At 48.6% G+C, this 24,932-nt stretch overlaps 1 protein-coding gene across 1 annotated transcript in view; it reads left to right on the plus strand.

Moving 5' to 3' along the window:
* The window catches only part of ADCY3 (adenylate cyclase 3), a 218,121-nt gene that overhangs the window by 107,460 nt on the left and 85,729 nt on the right, over window positions 1-24,932 (plus strand). The window contains exons 4-6 of the mRNA XM_040348113.1: window positions 14,712-14,842; window positions 17,140-17,251; window positions 22,528-22,655. Coding sequence (XP_040204047.1) covers window positions 14,712-14,842; window positions 17,140-17,251; window positions 22,528-22,655 — 371 coding nt within the window. The remainder of the gene's footprint in view (window positions 1-14,711; window positions 14,843-17,139; window positions 17,252-22,527; window positions 22,656-24,932) is intronic.

Below are 24,932 nucleotides of genomic sequence, written 5' to 3' on the forward strand. Positions count from 1 at the left end.
TCAATTTACTCTGTAAGGGTACTTCTCCCTCCGAACTGTTTTTTGGCATCAATAGACCTGAAGAATGCCTATTTACACATCCCTATAGCGGAATGCCATCAGAAGTTTCTCAGGCTGCCCGTAAGATCCAAGGAGGGGACGTTCCACCTACAGTTCAAAGCTCTTCCTTTCGGGCTCTCCTCTTCCCCCCGCATCTTCACCAAAGTAATGGTGGAGGTACTGGCGTTCCTTCATCTCAGGGGCATCTCAGTGGTGGCGTACTTGGACGACCTGTTATTTTTTGCATCTTCTCCGGAACAGTTATCCCAGGACCTCCAGGTAGCAAGGGAGATCCTGGAGAACCTGGGATGGCTCTTGAATCTGGAGAAATCCAGTCTGACGCCCTCGCAAAAGGTCACCTTCCTGGGGTATGTACTGGACTCAACCAGGCAGATCTCTGGATTCCCTAATATCTGTACCGGTTCAGGTCAAGGGGGCCCTTTGGTGGTGGAGGAAGGGGGCGAACCTGTTACAGGGTCTGGAATGGATCCTTCCAATTTCCAGAACAGTAACGACGGACGCCAGTGGCACTGGATGGGGAGCGCACCTAAATTCTCATCTGGTACAAGGTACCTGGAAAAAAGAGGACTCAAGGAGATCCTCGAATTGGAGGGAACTGAAGGCGATAGATCTAGCCCTCAGAGCCTTTCAAAGGGACCTTCAGGGCCAGCATGTAAGGATCCGGTCGGACAACTCCTCCGTGGTAGCTTATGTCAACAAGCAGGGGGGCACCAGGAGCAGATCCTTGTGGAATCTGACAGAATCCATCCTCAGGTGGGCGGAGGCCAACGTTCTGTCTCTTTCAGCAGTTCATCTGAAGGGGGATCAAAACCAAGTTGCGGACTTCCTCAGCAGGAAAAAGCTGAGGGAGGGCGATTGGGTTCTGAACCAAGAGGTTTTCAAAGTGATCACTCAAAGGTGGGGAATGCCGGAGGTGGATCTGTTCGCCTCAATGAACAGGTGGGACACAGCTCTAGGGGTGGACGTTCCCCCCTCCGGTCATGATTCCGGCAGTCTTGAGAAAGCTGCAGGGGGAGAGTACAACACTTATCCTGATTGCACCTCACTGGCCCAGAAGACCATGGTTTTCCATCCTGATGGGTTTGTCAGTGGAACCTCCCTGGATTCTGCCAATCTTCTTGCTCAGGGTCCAATCCATTGTCCGCAAGTAGAGAAATGGAATCTGGCAGCTTGGCTTCTGAGGAGGAGCTGCTAAGGGGCAAAGGCTTTTCGGAACGTTTAATAACAACTCTGGCCCGGATTCAGGTAGAATTGCGCATCATTTACGGAGGCGCAGGGCAACGTTTTTGCCCTGCGCCCCCCGCAAATTTGCTCCACTGCCCTTGATTCACGGAGCAGAAGCTCCGTAAATTGCGCGGGCGCGCCGGCAAAATGCCCGGCGCAAGAGCACGCAATTTAAATGATCCCGTAGGGGGGCGGGAATCATTTAAATTAGGCGCGTTCCCGCGCCGATCGTAGAGCGCATGCTCCGTCGGGAAACTTTCCCGACGTGCATTGCGGCAAATGACGTTGCAAGGACGTCATTTGCTTCAAAGTGAACGTGAATGGCGTACAGCGCCATTCACGATTCACTTACGCAAACTACGTAAAATTCAAATTTTGCGACGCGGGAACGACGGGTATACGTAACATGGGCTGCCCCTGCTAATAGCAGGGGCAGCCTTGCGCGAAAACCGCCGTACGTAAACGACGTAAATTGCGTACGCAGGGCTCGCGCAACGTTGTGAATCGGTGTTAGTATGCAATTTGCATACTATACACTGAGCACAACGGGGGCGCCACCTAGCGGCCACCGCAAGAATGCAGCCTAGGATATGCGGGCATAAGAGCCTTATGCCGCGCAGATCTTAGGCTGCAGTCGGCGTAACGAGGTTCCTGAATCAGGAGCACTCGTTACGCCAGGGCAAGTAAGCAATTGCGCTGTGTAACCTATGGTTACACAGGCGCAATTGCTTCTTGAATCTACCCCTCTGTTAAGAGTTGCAGAAAGAAGGAAACGCAAGCCATCTACTTGAATGTTTGGAAGCGCTTCAACAGCTGGTGCTCGGAAAGCTCTTTCAATGTCCATAGCCCTGTGGCTGTGTTAGAATTTTTGCAGTCTGGAGCAGATAAGGGCCTAGCCATTAGTACTCTGAAGGGTCAGGTTTCAGCGTTAAAGTTAGCAACTGATCCATGGGTATCTAGGTTTTTTAAAGCCTTGAGTAGGCGGAGACCAGTTAGAGCCCCCACTTTCCCAGTATGGGATCTCTCATTGGTCTTACAGGCCTTCACAGAAGAACCGTTTGAGCCGTTAGAAAGCTGTATGTTAAAGGTGATCACACTTAAGACTGTGGGCCATATTCTGAGAGAAGTTACGATGGAGTATCTCAGGATACTCCATCGTATCTCTCTTTTTTGGCCCGTGTATCTATGCGACTGATTCTTAGAATCATTTTCGAATAGATACACTTAAGATCCGCCATGTGTAAGTCACTTACACTGTCGGATCTTAAATGTAATTACGCCGCCCGCCGCTAGATGGCATTTACGTGAAGGTCTCATTTGTTTATGCAAATGAGCCTGCTACGCCGATTCCCGAACGATTTCGCGTCGCGTACCCGTCGCTAACGTCGTTTGCGTAAGCGGAAACTTACTCCTGCTATATGAGGAGTAAGTTTCCGCATGTCCCACGTAGGGCATGTTACGGATAGCGTCGGGTCCGCGTCGTGTTTTTCCGTCGGCTACGTCGTTTCCCTAAGTCGTTCTTGAATACGACTTTACGTCAATGACGCACACGTCGGCGTCATTGGCGTTTTCCGCCGAGAACTGGAGCATGCGCACTGGGCTTTTTTAAGCCCGGCGCATGCACAGTTACTTAGAATCGGGGGCGCGCTTAATTTGAATAGAAGCCGCCCCCTTGAAGATACGCGTGGCTACGCCGGGCCATTTACACTCCGCCGTCCCAAACTACGGAGCAAGTGTTTGGGGAATACAGCACTTGCTCCTGTAGTTTGGGGCGGCGGAGTGTAAATGCCTTACGCGCCGCCCGCGGACATTTACAGAGAATATGGGCCTGTGCTCCTAGTAGCGATCACCACAGCTAGAAGAGTAAGTGAACTCGAAGCCCTTTCTATTAGGGCACCTTTTTTTCAGGTTTTTTTCGTATCGCGTTGTTTTCAAAACGGATCCGGCCTTCTTACCGAAGGTATCTTCTAAGTTTCATAGAAGCCAAGAAATTACATTGCCTTCGTTTTGCTCAAATCCTGTGAGGGAACAGGAACGCAGCTTTCATAACTTAGACGTTAGGAGGTGTGTCCTCCAGTACTTAACCACTTCCCGACCGCCGCATGTACATATACGTCGGCAGAATGGCACATACAGGCACATTGGCGTACATGTACGTCCCAGCCTAGACGTGGGTCGGGGGTGCGATCGGGACCCCCCCAGCTACACGCGGCGGTCGGGTTCCCTCGGGGAGCGATCCGGGACGACGGCGCGGCTATTTGTTTATAGCCGCTCCATCGCGATCGCTCCCCGGAGCTGAAGAATGGGGAGAGCCGTATGTAAACACGGCTTCCCCGTGCTTCACTATGGCGCTGCATCGATCGAGTGATCCCCTTTATAGGGGAGACTCGATCGATGATGTCATTCCTACAGCCACACCCCCCTACAGTTGTAAACACACACTAAGTGTACACTAAATCCTACAGCGCCACCTGTGGTTAACTTCCAAACTGCAACTGTCATTTTCACAATAAACAATGCAATTTAAATGCATTTTTTGCTGTGAAAATGACAATGGTCCCAAAAATGTGTCAAAATTGTCCGAAGTGTCCGCCATAATGTCGCAGTCACGAAAAAAATCGCTGATCGCCGCCATTAGTAGTAAAAAAAAAATAATTAATAAAAATGCAATAAAACTATCCCCTATTTTGTAAACGCTATAAATTTTGCGCAAACCAATCGATAAACGCTTATTGCGATTTTTTTTACCAAAAATAGGTACAAGAATACGTATCGGCCTAAACTGAGGAAAAAAAAAATTTATATATGTTTTTGGGGGATATTTATTATAGCAAAAAGTAAAAAATATTGCATTTTTTTCAAAATTGTCGCTCTATTTTTGTTTATAGCGCAAAAAAATAAAAACCGCCGAGGTGATCAAATACCACCAAAAGAAAGCTCTATTTGTGGGGAAAAAAGGACGCCAATTTTGTTTGGGAGCCACGTCGCACGACCACGCAATTGTCTGTTAAAGCGACGCAGTCCCGAACTGTAAAAACACCTTGGGTCTTTAGGCAGCATATTGGTCCGGTCCTTAAGTGGTTAAGTAGCACAAGTCAGTTCAGGAAAACGCCATATTCGATTTCGCGATATATCACGAATATATAGACGAATATTCGTGAAATATTCGCTAAAATCGAATATTCGTGATATTTTATCAAAAAAAAATTTTGCCGAAATTTCGCTAATGCGAAATTGATTGCGAAATTTTGACAACTGTGGTAGGAGAACTCTGATTGGCTCTGATGCAAAAGAAGGGCGGAGAAAGTATTGGCGAATATTCGTGATATTTTATCGAAATTTCGCTAATGCGAATGCGAAATTGATTGCGAAATTTTGACAACTGTGGTAGGAGAACTCTGATTGGCTCTGATGCAAAAGAAGGGCGGAGAAAGTATTCGCGAATATTCGGAAATCGAATATGCGTGATATTTTATCGAAATTTCGCTAATGCGAATGCGAAATTGATTGCGAAATTTTGACAACTGTGGTAGGAGAACTCTGATTGGCTCTGATGCAAAAGAAGGGCGGAGAAAGCATTCGCGAATATTCGGAAATCGAATATTCGCGATTGCGAATATTCGGCAACATAAAAGGATCGCCTCAGCTTAGCTACTCGGCCCAGGGTCTCTAATCATACCAGCAATGCTTTTAGACGTCGATAGGATGTGATCTGTTTTAAAAATAAATTTGAAAAAATACGAATATTCGGAATAGCGAATTTTGGCCGCGAAATTCGAGTTATTCGCGAATATTCGAATATGCCATATTCGTAACGAATATTCGCAATGCGAATATTCGTGAGCAACACTATTCCAGAGCAGGAGGTCGCGGGCCACATCAGAGGGCTCCGCGGGCCACCCCTGCTCTAAACGCACAATAGCCAGGTGGTTAAGATCAGCCATTGTTCAGGCCTATGTATCAAGGGGGGTGGAGCCTCCAGAAGGTATCAGGGCGCACTCCACCAGGGCAGTATCGACCTTGCAAGCAGAGTGTGCTGGTGCTTCCCCGGAGCAGATCTGCAAAGCTGCAACGTGGTCTAGTTTCTCGACGTTCACGAAACACTACAGACTGGACCTGCTTTCAGCCAAAGATCAGGCCTTTGGGCGCAAAGTACTACAGGCAGTAGTCCCACCCTAGGGTAAGTTGCTCGCTTATCCTCTCTAAGGTGCCTGTCCTGAAAGACGAACAGGGAAAATCGGGGTTACTTACCGGTAACATCCCTTTTCCAGGAGTCTTTCAGGACAGCACCGGTACCCACCCTTTTTTTAGTGGATATCTCTGGAAACTCATCATACGAGGCCGTCAGGTAAGATGAAATATTGTTTTTTTTATGACCTCTCCACACTCGTGACAGCGCCTCTCTAAATTTTGCGCCCGGGGCGGTGGCCCCCCTTGCACCCCCCCACACTACGCCACTGAGCTGGAGGGAGGATGAGGTTTAAATCTCTAATTGGAAGGCGGTGTTTCCTAAGAGGGGAGGAGCATGTGTCTCTCTAAGGCAGGGCTCGACAAATCCCAGGCGCCAGGTGGCCATGGCGACTAGAAATAGGGTCCTGGCGACTTGGCTTGGAAGGGGGGCAAAAAAAAAAAAAATTTTTTTTTTTTTTTTGGGAACTGGTGCCATCTGGTGGTGAGCCGTTGGTATTACAAGTTATTACCACCAGATGTGTAAGCTGGTGCTATCTGGTGGTGGCCGTTGGTATTACAAGTTATTACCACCAGATGTGTAAGCTGGCGCTATCTGGTGGTGGCCGTTGGTATTACAAGTTAAACAGCAATTCTAATGTAATTTTTCACTATTTTCACTGCCATCTTCTTCCCTCTAATTAGAACCCTCAAACATTATATATATTTTTTATCCTAACACCCTGGAGAATAAAATGGCCATCATTGCAATACTTTCTGTCATGCCGTATTTGCGCAGCGGTCTTGCAAGCGCACTTTTTTGGGAAAAAATTACACTTTTTTTAATTAAAAAATAAACAACAGTAAAGTTATCCCCATTTTTTTTTTAATATTATGAAAGATAATTTTACGCCGAGTAAATTCATACCCAACATGTCACGCTTCAAAATTGCCTCCGCTCGTGGAATGCCGACAAATCTTCCTAGGCGACGTTTAAAAAATTCTACAGGTTGCATGTTTTGAGTTACAGAGGAGGTCTAGGGCTAGAATTATTGCTCTCGCTCTACCAATCGCGGTGATACCTCACATGTGTGGTTTGAACACCGTTTACATATGCGGGCGCTACTCACGTATGTGTTCGCTTCTGCGCGCAAGCTCGTCGGGACGGGGCGCGTTTTCTGGCTCCTAACTTTTTTAGCTGGCTCCTAGATTCCAAGCAAATTTGTCAACCGCTGCTCTAAGGTGCCTGTCCTGAAAGACTCCTGGAAAAGGGATGTTACCGGTAAGTAACCCCGATTTTTTTTGTGGTAAAATTAGGTCCTCGGCTTATACTCGGGTCGGCTTATATTCGAGTACATACAGTAAATCCCCTTTCTTCCCCTTTCTGATGCTTGGTTTGAACTTAAGCAAGTCGTCTTTACCACGTCTAGTTGCCTAAATGCATTGAGTTGCTGCCACGTGATTGGGTGAATAGCCATCTGTGTTAGCAAGCAATTAAACAGGTATACCTAATAAAGTGGCCGGTGAGCGTATGAGATGATTGAATTTGGTTCTGCTCGAAGCTGTAGACATCCTTCAATGACAAGAGGATTCCCTATAGATTGCTGTCATTCCAGAAGGTGATAACAAGGGGACAATACCTGGTAAATGTGTTGCTCGTGTAGCCCGTGTAACGAGGTGACAACGTAGGAGCACAATTGGGAGAAAGGAGCAGAGCGTTGTCACCGCATAACAGGGACAAGGACCTCCATGGCGGGATCACCTGGTAATATTTAAATAAAAAGCTGCAGATTAACCACTTCCCGCCCGGCCTATGGCCGATTTACGTCCGGGAAGTGGTTCTGAAATCCTGACAGGATGTTCCAGAACGTCCTGCAGGATTTCATGCCGCGCGCGCCCGTGGGGGGCGCGCAGCGCGGCGATCGGTGATGCGGGGTGTCAGTCTGACACCCTGCATCTCCGATCTCGGTAAAGAGCCTCCGGCGGAGACTCTTTACCACGTGATCAGCCGTGTCCAATCACGGCTGATCACGATGTAAACAGGAAGAGCCGTTGATGGCTCTTCCTCACTCGCGTCTGACAGACGCGAGTAGAGGAGAGCCGATCGGCGGCTCTCCTGACAGGGGGGGTTCGCGCTGATTGTTTATCAGCGCAGCCCCCCCTCGGATCGCCACACTGGACCACCAGGGAAAAAATAAAAACGCCTGCAAAAAAAAAAAAAAAAAAAGTCTGAAAAAAAAAAAAAGCATTCAAAAAAATAAAAAAAGATGCCAATCAGTGCCCACAAATGGGCACTGACTGGCAACCTGGGAAAATCAGTGCTGCCCCACAGTGTCCATCAGTGCCACCCCAGTGTCCATCAGTGCCACCCCACAGTGTCCATCAGTGCCACCCCACAGTGCCCATCCATGCCCAGTGCCCACCTATCAGTGCCGCCCATGAGTGCCCATCTGTGCCGCCTATGAGTGCCCAGTGCCGCCCACAGTGTCCATCAGTGCCACCCCAGTGTCCATCAGTGCCACCCCACAGTGTCCATCAGTGCCACCCCACAGTGCCCATCCATGCCCAGTGCCCACCCATAAGTGCCGCCCATGAGTGCCCATCTGTGCCGCCTATGAGTGCCCAGTGCCGCCCATGAGTGCCCATCAGTGCCGCCTATGTGTGCCCATCAGTGCCGCCTATGTGTGCCCATCAGTGCCGCCTATGTGTGCCCATCAGTGCCGCCTATGAGTGCCCATCAGTGCCGTATACCAGCACCGCCAATCAGTGCCACCTCATCTGTGCCCGTTAGTACTACCTCATCGATGTCCATCAGTGCCCGTAATTGAAAGAGAAAAACGTATTTACAAAAAAATTAACAGAAAAAAATTTAAACGTAATTTTTTTTCAAAATTTTCTGTCTTTTTTTAGTTGTTGCGCAAAAAAATAAAATCGCAGAGGTGATCAAATACCACCAAAAGAAAGCTCTATTTGTGGGGAAAAAAGGACGCCAATTTTGTTTGGGTACAGCGTAGCACGACCGCGCAATTGCCATTCAAAGTGCGACAGCGCTGAAAGCTGAAAATTCCCTTGGGCGGGAAGGTGCGTAAGTGCCCGGTATGGAAGTGGTTAAAAGAAAAATACATTAAACATGACTTTCGACATTAACATGTTACATTTTATTTTAGTGATTGGGTTTCATAAAAAAATATAAATTAAAATGATATGAAGGCTGTATCCTCCCTTTCTAAAAATAATTCCTTTCCGACTGCAGACGGAGCGCAGCGGTGTGAATGAGACTGCTTTGCCTGTAACACTTGCATCTGGAGATGTGTCAGCTGCTCGGGTTTATTACAGAGCGCCCCCCCCCCCCCCCCCTGGGGACGCCGCCCGTTAAGGAAGGGAGGGGGGGGACCTGTAACCAGGGCTGCCTGCAGTGGGAATATTTTGATTGCTCTGCAAGGCTATTTCAGATCCTAATGACATTATTGTGTTCATGCTTAGCAGTCCGGATAATGATGTTGATAATAGCCGAGATTGTGGTCTTCTCCTTAGACCGCAGGCGACGGGCTGGAATCCATCTTTTTTAGATTTACGATAAAACCGATCGTTTTTTGGCTGGATCCGGCGAACAGGAAATACATCCTTTTTTTATTTATTTTTTATTATTTAACAGTCATTTTTTACTTTTTTTCTGTGTCCCATCCGGTTGATTTTCCCTCACTTCCTGTCATAAGACACAACAGGAAGTGAGAAAAATATTCTCGTAGTTGTCATCAGAACAAGTGTCCCCCGTTGGAAAAAACGTCCCCTCCGTTTGCATTTCAGTGACAACTGGCTCCCTCACTTTCAGGGCTCTTTCAAGCCATGGGGTGTGTCCGAATATGCACGCTTTTTTATGCATTCCCGTACGTTGCATTTTCGGTCTTCCCTATGCTTGTGAAATGTGCAAAAAGAAAAAGAAAACATTGGGCTAGATTCAGAGAGAGTTACGCAGGCGTATCAGGAGATACACCGTCGTAACTCTGAATCTACGCCGTCGTAAATTTAAGCGTATTCTGGAAACCAGATACGCTTAAATTTGGCTAAGATACGAGCGGCGTAAGTCTCTTACGCCGTCGTATCTTAGTTGCATATTTACGCTGGCCGCTAGGTGGTGCTTCCGTCGTTCTCGGCGTAGAATATGCAAATTACCTCGATACGCCGATTCACAAACGTACGTGCGCCATGCTGAATTTTTTTACGTCGTTTGCGTTCGTCGGTTTCTGCGTAAGGCTGCTCATGCTATTAGCAGGAGCAGCCAATGCTAAGTATACCCGTCGTTCCCGCGTCGCGATTTTTGAAAATTACGTTGTTTGCGTAAGTGAATCGTGAATGGCACTGGATGCCATTTCCGTTCATGTTGAAGCAAATGGAAGGAATCTGTGTTGACAGGCATATTCTATTTAGGTCTGTATGCGTATTAGCCCAAATTTGTGTTGGGAGGATTACTTTACTTGTTAGCCCTGAAGAAAGAGTCCTTCTCCCAGAAACACGTTGCCTTTATCTGATCCTCCATTCATGAATTTCTACATGTATGCTTCTAAATGCTGTACAAGCATTAACACACTGTTCCTTCTGGCAGCAAGAAGTGGCATTGACAGGTGCAATTTAATCACATCCATGGGACTATCCGATTTTAAGTAGTAACGTTCTTTACTTGTTAGTACTGAAGAAAGAGTCCTTCTCCCCGAAACACGTTGCCTTTATCTGATCTTCCATTAATGACGATTTGACAATTCCGCGTCAAATTAAAGCATACACTTACTGTGCCAGCCTGACGGAGACCCTTGTGGCTGTGGAATCACAGTGCAAATAACCCCTTGTCTACTAAGATGCATTTATAAAGGTCCTGGAATTCAAGGGGTTAGGGGAAGCTCACAGCTGTGTGCTTCGTATGGACTGTCAGGGCTCATTCACACTACATTTGCTCTTTGAAGAGCAATCCCTGCGGGGAGGGAATAGAGGGGGAATACTCCAATGGGAACACTTATTCTCAGGGCAGGAAGTAAAGGAAAATTACCCCAGTAGGACACATATGGAGAATGGAAACTTGACAATGGTTTTAACCTTTCCCCACTCTATCCATAATTTAAAAAAGCCTAGGAACTAAGGGGAGGGATGGTGGGAACCCCTCATAACGTGCACAGCAGATGTACAGACCTGGGAACCCAGCACAGGGATGGTGGGAACCCCTCATAGTAGGCACAGCAGGTGTAAAAACCCAGGAACTTGGCATAGGGATGGTGGGAACCCCTCATAATGGACACATCAGGTGTAAAAACCCAGGAGCTCAGTGTAGGGATGGAGGGAATCCCTCATAATGGACACAGCAGGTGTATAGACCCAGGAACTCAGTATAAGGATGGTGGGAGCCCCTAAAATGGGCATAGCAAGTGTTCAGACCTGGTACATAATGGGCACAGCAGGTTTTCAGACCTGGTATCTCAGCTCTGGGATGGTGGGAACCCCTCATAATGGACACAGCAGGTGTACAGACCCAGGAACTTAGCACAGGGATGGTGGGAACCCGTCATAATCAGCACAGCAGGTTTTCAGACCTGGTACCTCAGCTCCGGGATGGTGGGAGCCCCTCATAATGGGCACAGCAGGTGTACAGACCCAGGAGCTCAGCACAGAGATGGTGGGAGCCCCTCATATTGGGCACAGCAGGTGTACAGCAGGGCTTGACAAATCCTGGTCGCCAGGTCGACATGGCGACTAGAAATAGTGTCCTGGCGACTTGTACAGGTGTACAGACCTGGGAACTCAGCACAGGGATGGTGGGAACTCCTCATATTGGGTACAGCAGGTGTACTGACCCAGGAACTCAATTGAGGGATGGTGGGAACCCCTCACAATGGGTACAGCAGGTGTACAGACCCAATAACTTAGTGCAGAGATGGTGGGAACCCCTCGTAATAGGCACAGCAGGTGTTCAGATCCAGGAACTTAGCGCAGGCATGGTGGGAACCCCTCATAATGGGCATGGCAGGTATACAGACCCAGGAACAGCACATGAATGGTGGGAATCCCTCATAATGGGTACAGCAGGTGTACAGACCCAGGAACTCAATTGAGGGATGGTGTGAACCCCTCATAATGGGTACAGCAGGTGTACAGACCCAATAACTTAGTGCAGAGATGGTGGGAACCCCTCATAATAGGCACAGCAGGTGTACAGACCCAGGAACGTAGCACAGGGATGCTGGAAACCCCTCATAATTGGCGCAGGAGGTGTACAGACCTGGGAACTAAGCCCAGGGATGGTGGGAGACCCTCATAATGGGAACAGAAGGTGTACAGACCCGGGAACTCAGCACAGGGATGGTGGGAGCCCCTCATAATGGGCACAGCAGGTGTACAGACCCAGGAACTCAATTGAGGGATGGTGGGAACCCCTCACAATGGGTACAGCAGGTGTACAGACATATAACTTAGTGCAGAGATGGTGGGAACCCCTCATAATAGGCACAGCAGCTGTACAGACCCAGGAACTTAGCACAGGGATGGTGGAAACCCCTCATAATTGGCGCAGGAGGTGTACAGACCTGGGAACTAAGCCCAGGGATGATGGGAGACCCTCATAATGGTGACAGCAGGTGTACAGACCCCGGAACTTAGCACAGGGATGGTGGGAACCTCCAGTAGTATTTCTGAAAGATAGAAGAGATTGTCGCAATCAAAACCTAAATGAAACGATTATCACACAGGAGTTTTTCATTCATTGATTCCAAAATACTATGAAAATGATGACACGTGCAAAAGATCAGGGCAACGATCGCCTCATGGATCACACACACGAGCCTGAGCTTTCCTTCGTCTTATATCAGATAAATATGACGTCAGCTTGGAAAACAAACGCACTCACATTCTGTACTCCAAGCCAAACGCTGGGCCCGATGGAACGGGCAGGAACAGGTGTGTGTACAAACAAGGGCCCAGGTGCTCTCTATGCTGCAGGACGCCAGCACCTGCACTGGAGGATATGACAACAGTGACACCTGCAGGCCAAATCTAGCCGGTCCCTCCATAAAGAGTACCTGTCACTGCCTATTACTGTCACAAGGGATGTGACATTAATAACAGTGATAAAAAAAAGTGTAAAAACGATTTTTTTTTAAAAAATGTACAGGATATCGGCACACAATATTGGCCTGTGAGGTGGCCGAAATATCGGTTTCGTATTGGCATCAGAAAAACAATATTGAACCCTTACGATTCCAGCAGCGGACATGACGTCCAGCTTTTGCAGTATCACAAACTGGAATAACGCTCACCCTAGTAATAGACCAAATCCACTTATCAGCTGTGAAAGTTGCCCAACACCAGCGGCTGCCCGCTAACTGACGATTGAACTCCCGCAGTGACAACATTAGCACTTTTCATATCTGGCGTCAGTAATACCCATGGCCCAATGCGCCTGCATGGTCTCTGAAGACGCATTCACTGGTTGGGGGGTGAATGCCAAGTGGTACCCACATTTAGGGCCCTGTGTGTTCAGGGGCCAAGGTCTGGAACGCAGTTCTGTGGTAGCCAATTGTTCAGCCCCGTGCAGCCTGCCTTTGGCCTTGTTCATACTGATGCACACTGAGGGCTAGATTCAGGTAGGGGCGCGCATAGTTCTGGCGGCGAAGCGTATCGTATTTACGCTACGCCGACGTAAGTAAGAGAGGCAAGTGCTGTATCCACAAAACACTTGCCTTCTAAGTTACAGCGGCGTAGCGTAAACTGGGACGGGGTAAACACGCGTAATTCAAATGCGGATGAGGGGGCGTGTTTTATGTAAATTCTTGGTGACCCAACGTGATTGACAGTTTTTTACAAACGGCGCATGCGCCGTCCGTGTACATATCCCAGTGTGCATTGCTCCAAAGTACACCGCAAGGACGTATTGGTTTCGACGTGAACGTAAATTACGTCCAGCCCTATTCGCGAACGACTTACGCAAACGACGTAAAAAATTTAAATTTTGACGCGGGAAGGACGGCCATACTTAACATTGCGTGCGCCTCCTAATAGCAGGAGTAACCTTACGCCGAAAAAGCCTAACGTAAACGACGTAAAAAAATAGCGCCGGGCGTACGTAAATTTGTGAATCTGCGTATCTAGGTCATTTGCATATTCTACGCCGAAAACGACGGAAGCGCCACCTAGCGGCCAGCGTAAAATTGCACACAATTATACGCCGGCGGATTCAAGTTACGTCGGCGGAGGAAGCCTATTTTTTAAATGTATCTGCCTTTGAGAATCGGCGTAAAGATACGACGGCGCAGATTTGGAATTACGGCGCCGTATCTTGTTGCTGAATCTAGCCCTGTGTGAGTTCTGGGACATGCACCTGCATCCACATGGATGTCAGATTGGCAGCCATAGCTGCGTCCCAAATTACATCAAACTTGAACCTCGCATGGGCGTTAGGATTGCCACCTGTCTTGGATGCACCCGGACAGCGCAGGTTTTAAATCAAGTGTCTGGGTTTCAGGCGCACTCAAACCCGGACACAATATTCAGGCCAGGCTGTAGCTCCCCAAGTAACCAAGATAGTCACACTGAAATCTGCTACTGTCTAGGGCCAGGTTCAGCATCACTGGGGGGGGGGGGGGGGGGATGATAAGGTCAGCAAGAGCAATCTGACCACACCCACTGTTCGCTGCTTCACGCTATGAGCACCACATTACTACTCTCCAAATGTGATGCGATTCAGCCGCGACTGTCTCACAACAGGATCATGTGGCAAATCAAGCCTTTCAAGGCCATGTCTTCGTTATGCGATTTAAACTGCGCACTTTTCACGCGACTCTGTGTGTCACATAGGAAATCCCATTCACTTAAATAGGCTTCCGTATGTGCGTTTGTCTCGCGAAGGGGAAGCTCCTGCCCCTTATTGGGTGACAAGCTTTGTGCGATTTGTAAAGGTGCAGTTTGCTAAGCTATCCTATTGCGTGACAATGGCGGCAGAATCTCATCGTCTTTAGGGGGGCCATCGAAGGATAATGGCACCCAAATGTACGCGCGTGTTGTCCTGCATTTATCCGCCATTAGCGTGTTGTGGAGCAGAAGGGTGGGCGGCCTTGTATCAGGACAGCGGTGAGTCATTGTGATTTCTCTTGCACTGTTTGTACAGTCTGGTGGCTCCGGAGGGCCGTAGAAGTCCTCATCCGTTACGCCACGTGCTAGAATTTCCTAGAACAGAAGAACGTCTCGCTCTAACCATGGCTGTCATGTTTGTTTCTTTCCAGGAGAGACTCCTCCTCTCCATCCTGCCCAAGCACATCGCTGACGAGATGCTCAACGACATGAAGAAGGACCAGAAGCAAAAGGAGCTGCAGCAGTTCAACACCATGTACATGTACCGCCATGAAAACGTCAGGTATACCGCAGCTAGGCCTCACTCAGGCTGTCGGGCCTAGTCCGTGTACAGGAGGCGTGGGAGTGTGCAGTAACCCATAGCAACCAATCAGATCCCACACTCACGCTACTGAGCTTAGTCGGTATACAGGAGACATGAGAGCGTGCAGTAACCCATAGCAACACTCAGGCTGCTGGGCCTAGTCAGTATACAGGAGATATGAGAGTGTGCAGTAACCCATAGCAACCAATCAGATCCCACACTCAGCCTCCTGGGCCTAGTGAGTATACAGGAGACGTGAGAGTGTACAGTAACCCACAGCAACCAATCAGATCCCACAATCGGACTGCTGGGCCTAGTCGGTATATAGGAGATATGAGAGTGTGCAGTAACTCATAGCAACCAATCAGATCCTGCACTCGGGTTGCTGGGTCTAGTCAGTATACAGGAGACATGAGAGTGTGCAGTAACTCATAGCAACCAATCAGATCCCACACTTAGGATGCTGGCTGGGCCTAGTCAGTATACAGGAGATATGAGAGTGTGCAGTAACCCATAGCAACCAATCAGATCCCACACTCAGAAGCGCCTAGTCAGTATACAGGAGACAAAAGAGTGTTCAGTAACCCATAGCAACCAATCAGATCCCACACTCACGCTACTGAGCTTAGTCAGTATACAGGAGACATGAGAGTGTGCAGTAACCCATAGCAACCAATCAGATCCCACACTCAGGCTGGTGGGTCTAGTCAGTATACAGGAGACATAAGTGTGTTCAGTAACTCATAGCAACCAATCAGATCCTACACTCAGGCTGCTGGGCCTAGTCAGTATACAGGAGACATAATAGTGAACAGTAACCCATAGCAACCAATCAGATCCCACACTCAGGCTGCTGGGCCTAGTCAATATACAGGAGACATGAGAGTGTGCAGTAACCCCTAGTAACCAATCAGATACATTGTTGATGGGCCCAGTCAGTGAGAAGGAGACGTAAGGGGGAAAGTAACTCAAAGCAACCAATCAGATCTCTCACTGAAACCATGAAGCTCAGAATACAGGATACACGAGGGCTTGCAGTACCCATAGCAACCTATCAGATCACTCATGCAGGCTATCAGGCTTAGTTAGTATACAGGATACACAAGGGTGTACAGTCACACAGCAGCCAATCAGATCCCTCACTGAAGTCATCAGGCCTAGTTAGCATACAGGATACACGAGCGTGTGCAGTAACCCATAGCAACCAATCATATTCCTCATGCAGGTTGTCAGGCTTAGTCAGTGTACAGGGGACATGAGATGGTACAGGAAACCAGAGCAACCAATCAGATCTGTCACTGAGGCCGCCAGGCCCAGTCAGTATACAGGAGACATAAGGGCATGCTGTAACCCATAGCAACCAATCAAATCTCTCATGCAGACTGTCAGGCCTAGTCAGTATACAGAAGACATGAGAGTGTGTAATAACCAATGGCAACCAATCAGATCCCACACAAAGGCTGTGGGGCCTAGTCCGCAAACAGGAGATATGAGTGTGCAGTAACACATAGCAACCAATCAGATCCCTCATGCAGGCTGTCAAGCCTAATCAGTAAACAGAAAGTTGTGAAGGAGGAAGTAACTCATAGCAACCAATCAGACCCCTAAGTGTGTGTGTATGTGAATTTCCTATCATCATAAGCAGCTCCGCCTAGTGGCCATAATGCAGTATCTTCCCGAATTTGAGGCGTTTCAGGAAAACATCACATTACGACCACTAGGTGGAGCTGACCGTAATGGGAAATAAACTAACTTTGCAAGCACAAATCACAGGGAGCGTTTGCAACAGCTAAGCACATGCTGAGATATTCGCACGGCATGGTTTTTGATTAATATAAATGAATCATTGGCTTACAGACCTAAAATCATCATTTGCACACAGCGCCCCCGAATGTCTGGAAGAATGTTTATAAGAAATAAAGAAAGGCAGATTACAACCTATAGTTATATGAATGGTAACACCATCATGTATTTTTCAAGTTCTTGATCAACCCCGCAAGGTCCTTTGCGAGCTAGGAGCGCGCCCTTGTGCACAGCGAAAGAATATAAGAATACAGAAGATTGGGCCACAGCTTTTAGCCGTTGGCCCAAACAGAACCAATGAGGTTTCCCTTTACAAATCCCCGGGGACAGCAGGAGCAAGGAAAACAGGCCTGCAACCTTTATCAGCATCAGTTAATGTTAAATCTGTTGGGCAACCAAGATTTAATGTCTGTGCCTTCTATGTTTTCACCAAGCAGAGATAACCCCTGTCCTTATCTCTGTCTCCCCCGCAGCATACTCTTTGCAGACATCGTGGGCTTCACTCAGCTGTCCTCCTACTGCAGTGCCCAGGAGCTGGTTAAACTGTTAAATGAGCTTTTTGCCCGCTTTGACAAGCTTGCAGCGGTAAGTGAACACGCAGTCCATGTAGCATTGCTTGCTTCTGAATAAGAGAAAGAGAGAGAAGGCGCCTCCAGATTAGTACACATAAAAACTTTAATCATACAAAGGTGCAGCATCCACTTACAGTAAAGTAGTAGAAATACGGCATATTTAGGAAAGTCCCTTAGGTGTTGTCAGTCCGCGCTCGATGGTGGAGATCGCCTGTGTTTTTTTCCGTCGTTCAGTCTAAACGATAGGAAAAACGTAGGCCGCGGTGACGTCACTAGGATGCGACGACGTTTCAGAGCCAGCGCTAGCGTCGTCGCATCCTTTACTGTAAGTGGATGCTGCACCTTTGTATGATTAAAGTTTTTATGTGTACTAATCTGGAGGCGCCTTCTCTTTCTCTTTTTTGCATATTGGAGCTCTGCTTTTATCTCCCCAACCTGTGAAGGCTCTGCCCCGGATCATAGACTGTTACCATCTGCTTTTGCAAAGGACTGCATCCCTCTCACCATTACCATGCTCCCTGCTTCAGCTCCATTCTAAGGTTTTATTCATTAATCATTTATTATTGTTCCATACCTATAAATCCACACTTAGGAGGTTTTTTTTCTATGCATTATGATTAATTGTTAGCCACTTCTTTTTTATTGTTTTTTCAGCGCCACTACCCCAATTTTTTTGCTTCTGAATAAGTGACATCATCTCTGTACTTTACACACCTGACCCCTGCACTATGTATGTTACCCAACCTTAAACTACTAAACTATGTACGTTACCCAACCCTGACCCCTGCACTATGTACATTACCCAACCCTAACCCCCGCACTATGTACATTACCCAACCCTGACCCCTGCACTACGTACGTTACCCAACCCTGACCCCCGCACTATGTACATTACCCAACCCTGACCCCTGCACTACGTACGTTACCCAACCCTGACCCCCGCACTATATATATTACCCAACCCTGACCCCCGCACTATGTACATTACCCAACCCTGACCCCTGCACTATGTACGTTACCCAACCCTGACCCCTGCACTATGTACGTTACCCAACCCTGACCCCCGCACTATGTACATTACCCAACCCTGACCCCCGCACTATGTACATTACCCAACCCTGACCCCTGCACTATGTACGTTACCCAACCCTGACCCCTGCACTATGTACGTTACCCAGCCCTGACCCCCGCACTATGTACGTTACCCAGCCCTGACCCCCGCACTATGTACATTACCCAACCCTGACCCCCGCACTATGTACATTACCCAACCCTGACCCCTGCACTATGTACGTTACCCAACCCTGACCCCCGCACTATGTACATTACCCAACCCTGACCCCTGCACTATGTACGTTACCCAACCCTGACCCCTGCACTATGTACGTTACCCAACACTGACCCCTGCACTATGTACGTTACCCAACCCTGACCCCTGCACTATGTACGTTACCCAACCCTGACCCCCGCACTATATATATTACCCAACCCTGACCCCCGCACTATGTACATTACCCAACCCTGACCCCCGCACTATGTACATTACCCAACCCTGACCCCTGCACTACGTACGTTACCCAACCCTGACCCCCGCACTATATATATTACCCAACCCTGACCCCCGCACTATGTACATTACCCAACCCTGACCCCTGCACTACGTACGTTACCCAACCCTGACCCCCGCACTATATATATTACCCAACCCTGACCCCCGCACTATGTACATTACCCAACCCTGACCCCCGCACTATATATATTACCCAACCCTGACCCCCGCACTATGTACATTACCCAACCCTGACCCCCGCACTATGTACATTACCCAACCCTGACCCCTGCACTACGTACGTTACCCAACCCTGACCCCCGCACTATATATATTACCCAACCCTGACCCCCGCACTATGTACATTACCCAACCCTGACCCCCGCACTATGTACATTACCCAACCCTGACCCCTGCACTACGTATGTTACCCAACCCTGACCCCTGCACTATGTACGTTACCCAACCCTGACCGCTGCACTATGTACGTTACCCAACCCTGACCCCTGCACTATGTACATTACCCAACCCTGACCCCCGCACTATGTACATTACCCAACCCTGACCCCCGCACTATGTACATTACCCAACCCTGACCCCCGCACTATGTACATTACCCAACCCTGACCCCTGCACTATGTACGTTACCCAACCCTGACCCCTGCACTATGTACGTTACCCAACACTGACCCCTGCACTATGTACGTTACCCAACCCTGACCCCTGCACTATGTACGTTACCCAACCCTGACCCCCGCACTATATATATTACCCAACCCTGACCCCCGCACTATGTACATTACCCAACCCTGACCCCCGCACTATGTACATTACCCAACCCTGACCCCTGCACTACGTACGTTACCCAACCCTGACCCCCGCACTATATATATTACCCAACCCTGACCCCCGCACTATGTACATTACCCAACCCTGACCCCCGCACTATGTACATTACCCAACCCTGACCCCTGCACTACGTACGTTACCCAACCCTGACCCCCGCACTATATATATTACCCAACCCTGACCCCCGCACTATGTACATTACCCAACCCTGACCCCCGCACTATATATATTACCCAACCCTGACCCCCGCACTATGTACATTACCCAACCCTGACCCCCGCACTATGTACATTACCCAACCCTGACCCCTGCACTACGTACGTTACCCAACCCTGACCCCCGCACTATATATATTACCCAACCCTGACCCCCGCACTATGTACATTACCCAACCCTGACCCCCGCACTATGTACATTACCCAACCCTGACCCCTGCACTACGTATGTTACCCAACCCTGACCCCTGCACTATGTACGTTACCCAACCCTGACCGCTGCACTATGTACGTTACCCAACCCTGACCCCTGCACTATGTACATTACCCAACCCTGACCCCCGCACTATGTACATTACCCAACCCTGACCCCCGCACTATGTACATTACCCAACCCTGACCCCCGCACTATGTACATTACCCAACCCTGACCCCTGCACTACGTACGTTACCCAACCCTGACCCCCGCACTATATATATTACCCAACCCTGACCCCCGCACTATGTACATTACCCAACCCTGACCCCCGCACTATGTACATTACCCAACCCTGACCCCTGCACTACGTACGTTACCCAACCCTGACCCCCGCACTATATATATTAACCAACCCTGACCCCTGCACTATGTACATTACCCAACCCTGACCCCCGCACTATGTACATTACCCAACCCTGACCCCTGCACTACGTACGTTACCCAACCCTGACCCCCGCACTATATATATTACCCAACCCTGACCCCCGCACTATGTACATTACCCAACCCTGACCCCCGCACTATGTACATTACCCAACCCTGACCCCTGCACTACGTATGTTACCCAACCCTGACCCCTGCACTATGTACGTTACCCAACCCTGACCCCTGCACTATGTACGTTACCCAACCCTGACCCCTGCACTATGTACGTTACCCAACACTGACCCCTGCACTATGTACATTACCCAACCCTGACCCCTGCACTACGTACGTTACCCAACCCTGACCCCCGCACTATATATATTAACCAACCCTGACCCCTGCACTATGTACATTACCCAACCCTGACCCCCGCACTATGTACATTACCCAACCCTGACCCCTGCACTACGTACGTTACCCAACCCTGACCCCCGCACTATATATATTACCCAACCCTGACCCCCGCACTATGTACATTACCCAACCCTGACCCCCGCACTATGTACATTACCCAACCCTGACCCCTGCACTACGTACGTTACCCAACCCTGACCCCCTCACTATGTACATTACCCAACCCTGACCCCTGCACTACGTACGTTACCCAACCCTGACCCCTGCACTACGTACGTTACCCAACCCTGACCCCTGCACTATGTACGTTACCCAACCCTGACCCCTGCACTGTGTACGTTACCCAACACTGACCCCTGCACTATGTACGTTACCCAACCCTGACCCCCGCACTATGTACATTACCCAACCCTGACCCCCGCACTATGTACATTACCCAACCCTGACCCCTGCACTACGTACGTTACCCAACCCTGACCCCTGCACTATGTACGTTACCCAACCATGACCCCTGCACTATATATATTACCCAACCCTGACCCCTGCACTATGTACGTTACCCAACATTGACCCCTGCACTATGTACGTTACCCAACCCTGACCCCTGCACTATGTACGTTACCTAACATTGACCCCTGCACTATGTACGTTACCCAACCCTGACCCCTGCACTACGTACGTTACCCAACCCTGACCCCTGCACTACATACGTTACCCAACCCTGACCCCTGCACTATGTACGTTATCCAACCCTGATGCCGCGTACACACGGTCGTTTTCTGCGATGTAAAAAAACGACGTTTTCTGTGAAGTAAAAAACGACGTTTTTAAAACGACACTTTTCAAAAACGATGTTGCCTACACACCATCGTTTTTTCACAATGCTCTAGCAAAGCGAGGTTACGTTCACCACGTTTTTCCATTGAAGCTCGCTTCATAACTAGCTTCTGGGCATGCGCGGGTGGAAAAACGTCGTTTGAAATGTCGTTTTTTGCTACACACGGTCAATTTCTGTGAAGTCAAAAACGACGTTTTGAAAAACGACACATAAAATTGAAGCATGCTTCAATTTTTTTTGGTCGTTTTTCAGAAGACATAAAACGTCGTTTTCTCCCACACACGGTCAATTAAATTGACGTTTTTAAAAACGTCGTTTTTTTACATCGCAGAAAACGACCGTGTGTACGCGGCATGACCCCTGCACTATGTACGTTATCCAACCCTAACCCCTGCACTATGTACGTTACCCAACCCTAACCCCTGCACTATGTACGTTACCCGACCCTAACCCCTGCACTATATACATTACCCAACCCTGACCCCCGCACTATATACGTTACCCGACCCTAACCCCTGCACTATATACATTACCCAACCCTAACCCCTGCACTATATACATTACCCAACCCTGACCCCTGCACTATGTACGTTACCCAAATGCCTTGTTTACTGAAGCCTCGTACACACGGCCGGTTTTCGCCTTGTTTCGCCTTCACCTGACCTGCCTACCGTCTCCTGAGCCACATAACACCACAGGTGGATCTGGCCATTTCTCATCTGTGGTTGGGTTCTCTTGTACCCAGGGATATTCTCACACTTACTAGAACAGTAATATCAGATCTTGTTTTATCTTGTAGAAATATCACCAGTTGAGGATTAAGATCCTAGGTGACTGTTATTACTGCATCTGTGGCCTCCCTGATTACAGAGAAGATCACGCCTACTGCTCCATCATGATGGGTCTGGCCATGGTAGATGCCATATCGTAAGTACTGGAACATTTTAAATGTTTTAAATTCAAAAAAACAAAAGTGTAATATATTGCAGCTTACCAGTGTTTAGATGTGATGCTTGCATTCGTTTTCCCTTTTCTCATCCTATTTTTTTTCCCTTTCATTTTCACCTGGTGATCCTGCCAGTAACACATTTCCTGTCCTACAGTGACAACGCTTACCCAATGTACTGTATCTATGGAGGAGCGGTGTTGTCAATATTGGACAGAAAGGGCCAGATTCTCGTAGTTCGGCGTATCTTTGCGCGGGCGTAACATATCCAATTTACGTTACGCCTCCGCAACTTAGACGGGCAAGTAATGTATTCTCAAAGCACTTGCTCCGTAAGTTGCAGCGGCGTAGCGTAAATAGGCCGTCGTAAGCCCGCCTAATTCAAATTTGGAACAGGGGGGCGTGTGTTATGTAAAATAACCGTGACCCGACGTGATTGACGTTTTTCACGAACGGCGCATGCGCCGTCCGTGGACATATCCCAGTGTGCATTGCTCCAAAGTACGCCGCAAGGACGTATTGCTTTTGACGTGAACGTAAATTACGTCCAGCCCCATTCACGGACGACTTACGCAAACAACGTAAAATATAAAAAATTTGACGCGGGAACGACGTCCATACTTAACATTGGTACGCCTCCATATAGCAGGGGTAACTATACGCCGGGAAAAGCCTAACGTAAACGGCGTATCTGTACTGCGTCGGCCGGGCGTACGTTCGTGAATTCGCGTATCTAGCTGATTTACATATTTCTTGGCGTAAATCAGCGTACACGCCCCTAGCGGCCAGCGTAAATATGCAGTGACGGTCCGACGGCGTAAGAGACTTGCGCCGGTCGGATCGAATTGAAATCTATGCGTAACTGATTCTAAGAATCAGGCGCATAGATACGACGGCACAACTCAGAGATACGACGGCGTATCTCCTTTGTGAATCTGGGCCAAAGTGTGTTAGGACTACAGAACACAGCCTCCTCTCTTCATCTTCATAACATAGTGGGGAGGTGTTCTGTAGTCCATGGAAATACATGGGAACTATGCTTACTGATATCTTCCATGCTCGTTGCCTTTTCTGCACCGTTATCAGCTTTCTATATTTCTGACAGGATCAGCAGATGTTAAGCTGGCAGGGGTTGTAATCTTTCTCTAAACAATCCAATACAGTGGAACCTTGGATTACGAGCATAATCCGTTCCAGGAGAATGCTTGTAATCCAAAGCACTCGCATATCAAAGCGAGTTTCCCCATAGAAGTCAATGAAAAAACGAAGATAATTAGTTCCGCATTGACTTCTATGGCATGCAATACCGCATGTGGCCAGAGGTGGGGGGGGCGCCAGAAAGCCTTGGAAATGGTCAGGGACAGCTCAGCTAATCTCGGAAACCCTTGAAAGGTTTGGAAATAGTCAGGAACGGAGTATTTGAGAGTATCATCGGCGCCCCCGCACCTCTGGCCAAATGTGGTACTGCACACCCTATTTGTTTGAATTATGCTCGTTTTGCAAGACAACATTTGCAAACCGAGTCAGGATTTAAAAAAAAAGTTGCTCATCTTTCAAAACGCTTGTTAATTGCATTACTTGTAAACCAAGGTTCCACTGTGCAAAATAAACGTCTTGGCTTTAGATCTATTTTAGTTTTTTTAAGTTTTTACACTCTTGTTTTTTAACCTTTTTTTACAATCTACTGTATGTATGTATGATAATTGTTTTGCAAATAAACATTTCAAAAGTAACAAAGGACTTCCAGATCACTATGGGTTAGCTCAGTATGGCCTCAGGGTCACATCCAACCCTCAACAAGATTTTGTCCGGCCTGCAGCATCTGTTCATGTGAATACCCTGGCCAGCCCGCCAGCCATGACCCTCTGCCAGCCCCCCTGTTGGGCACTCCTGGATGTAAGGGGGCACTCCTGGATGTAAGGGGGCACTCCGGTGGGCACTCCTGGATGTAAGGGGGCACTCTGATGGGCACTCCTGATTGTAATGGGGACTCTGATGGGCACTCCTGGATGTAAGGGGCACTCTGATGGGCACTCCTGGATGTAAGGGGGCACTCCGATGGCCACTCCTGGATGTAAGGGGGCACTCTGATGGGCACTCCTGATTGTAATGGGGACTCTGATGGGCACTCCTGGATGTAAGGGGGCACTCTGATGGGCACTCCTGATTGTAATGGGGACTCTGATGGTCACTCCTGGATGTAAGGGGCACTCTGATGGGCACTCCTGGATGTAAGGGGGACTTTGATGGGCACTCTT

The sequence above is a fragment of the Rana temporaria genome, chromosome 4, assembly GCF_905171775.1.
Source record: "Rana temporaria chromosome 4, aRanTem1.1, whole genome shotgun sequence".
Classification (NCBI taxonomy): domain Eukaryota; kingdom Metazoa; phylum Chordata; class Amphibia; order Anura; family Ranidae; genus Rana; species Rana temporaria.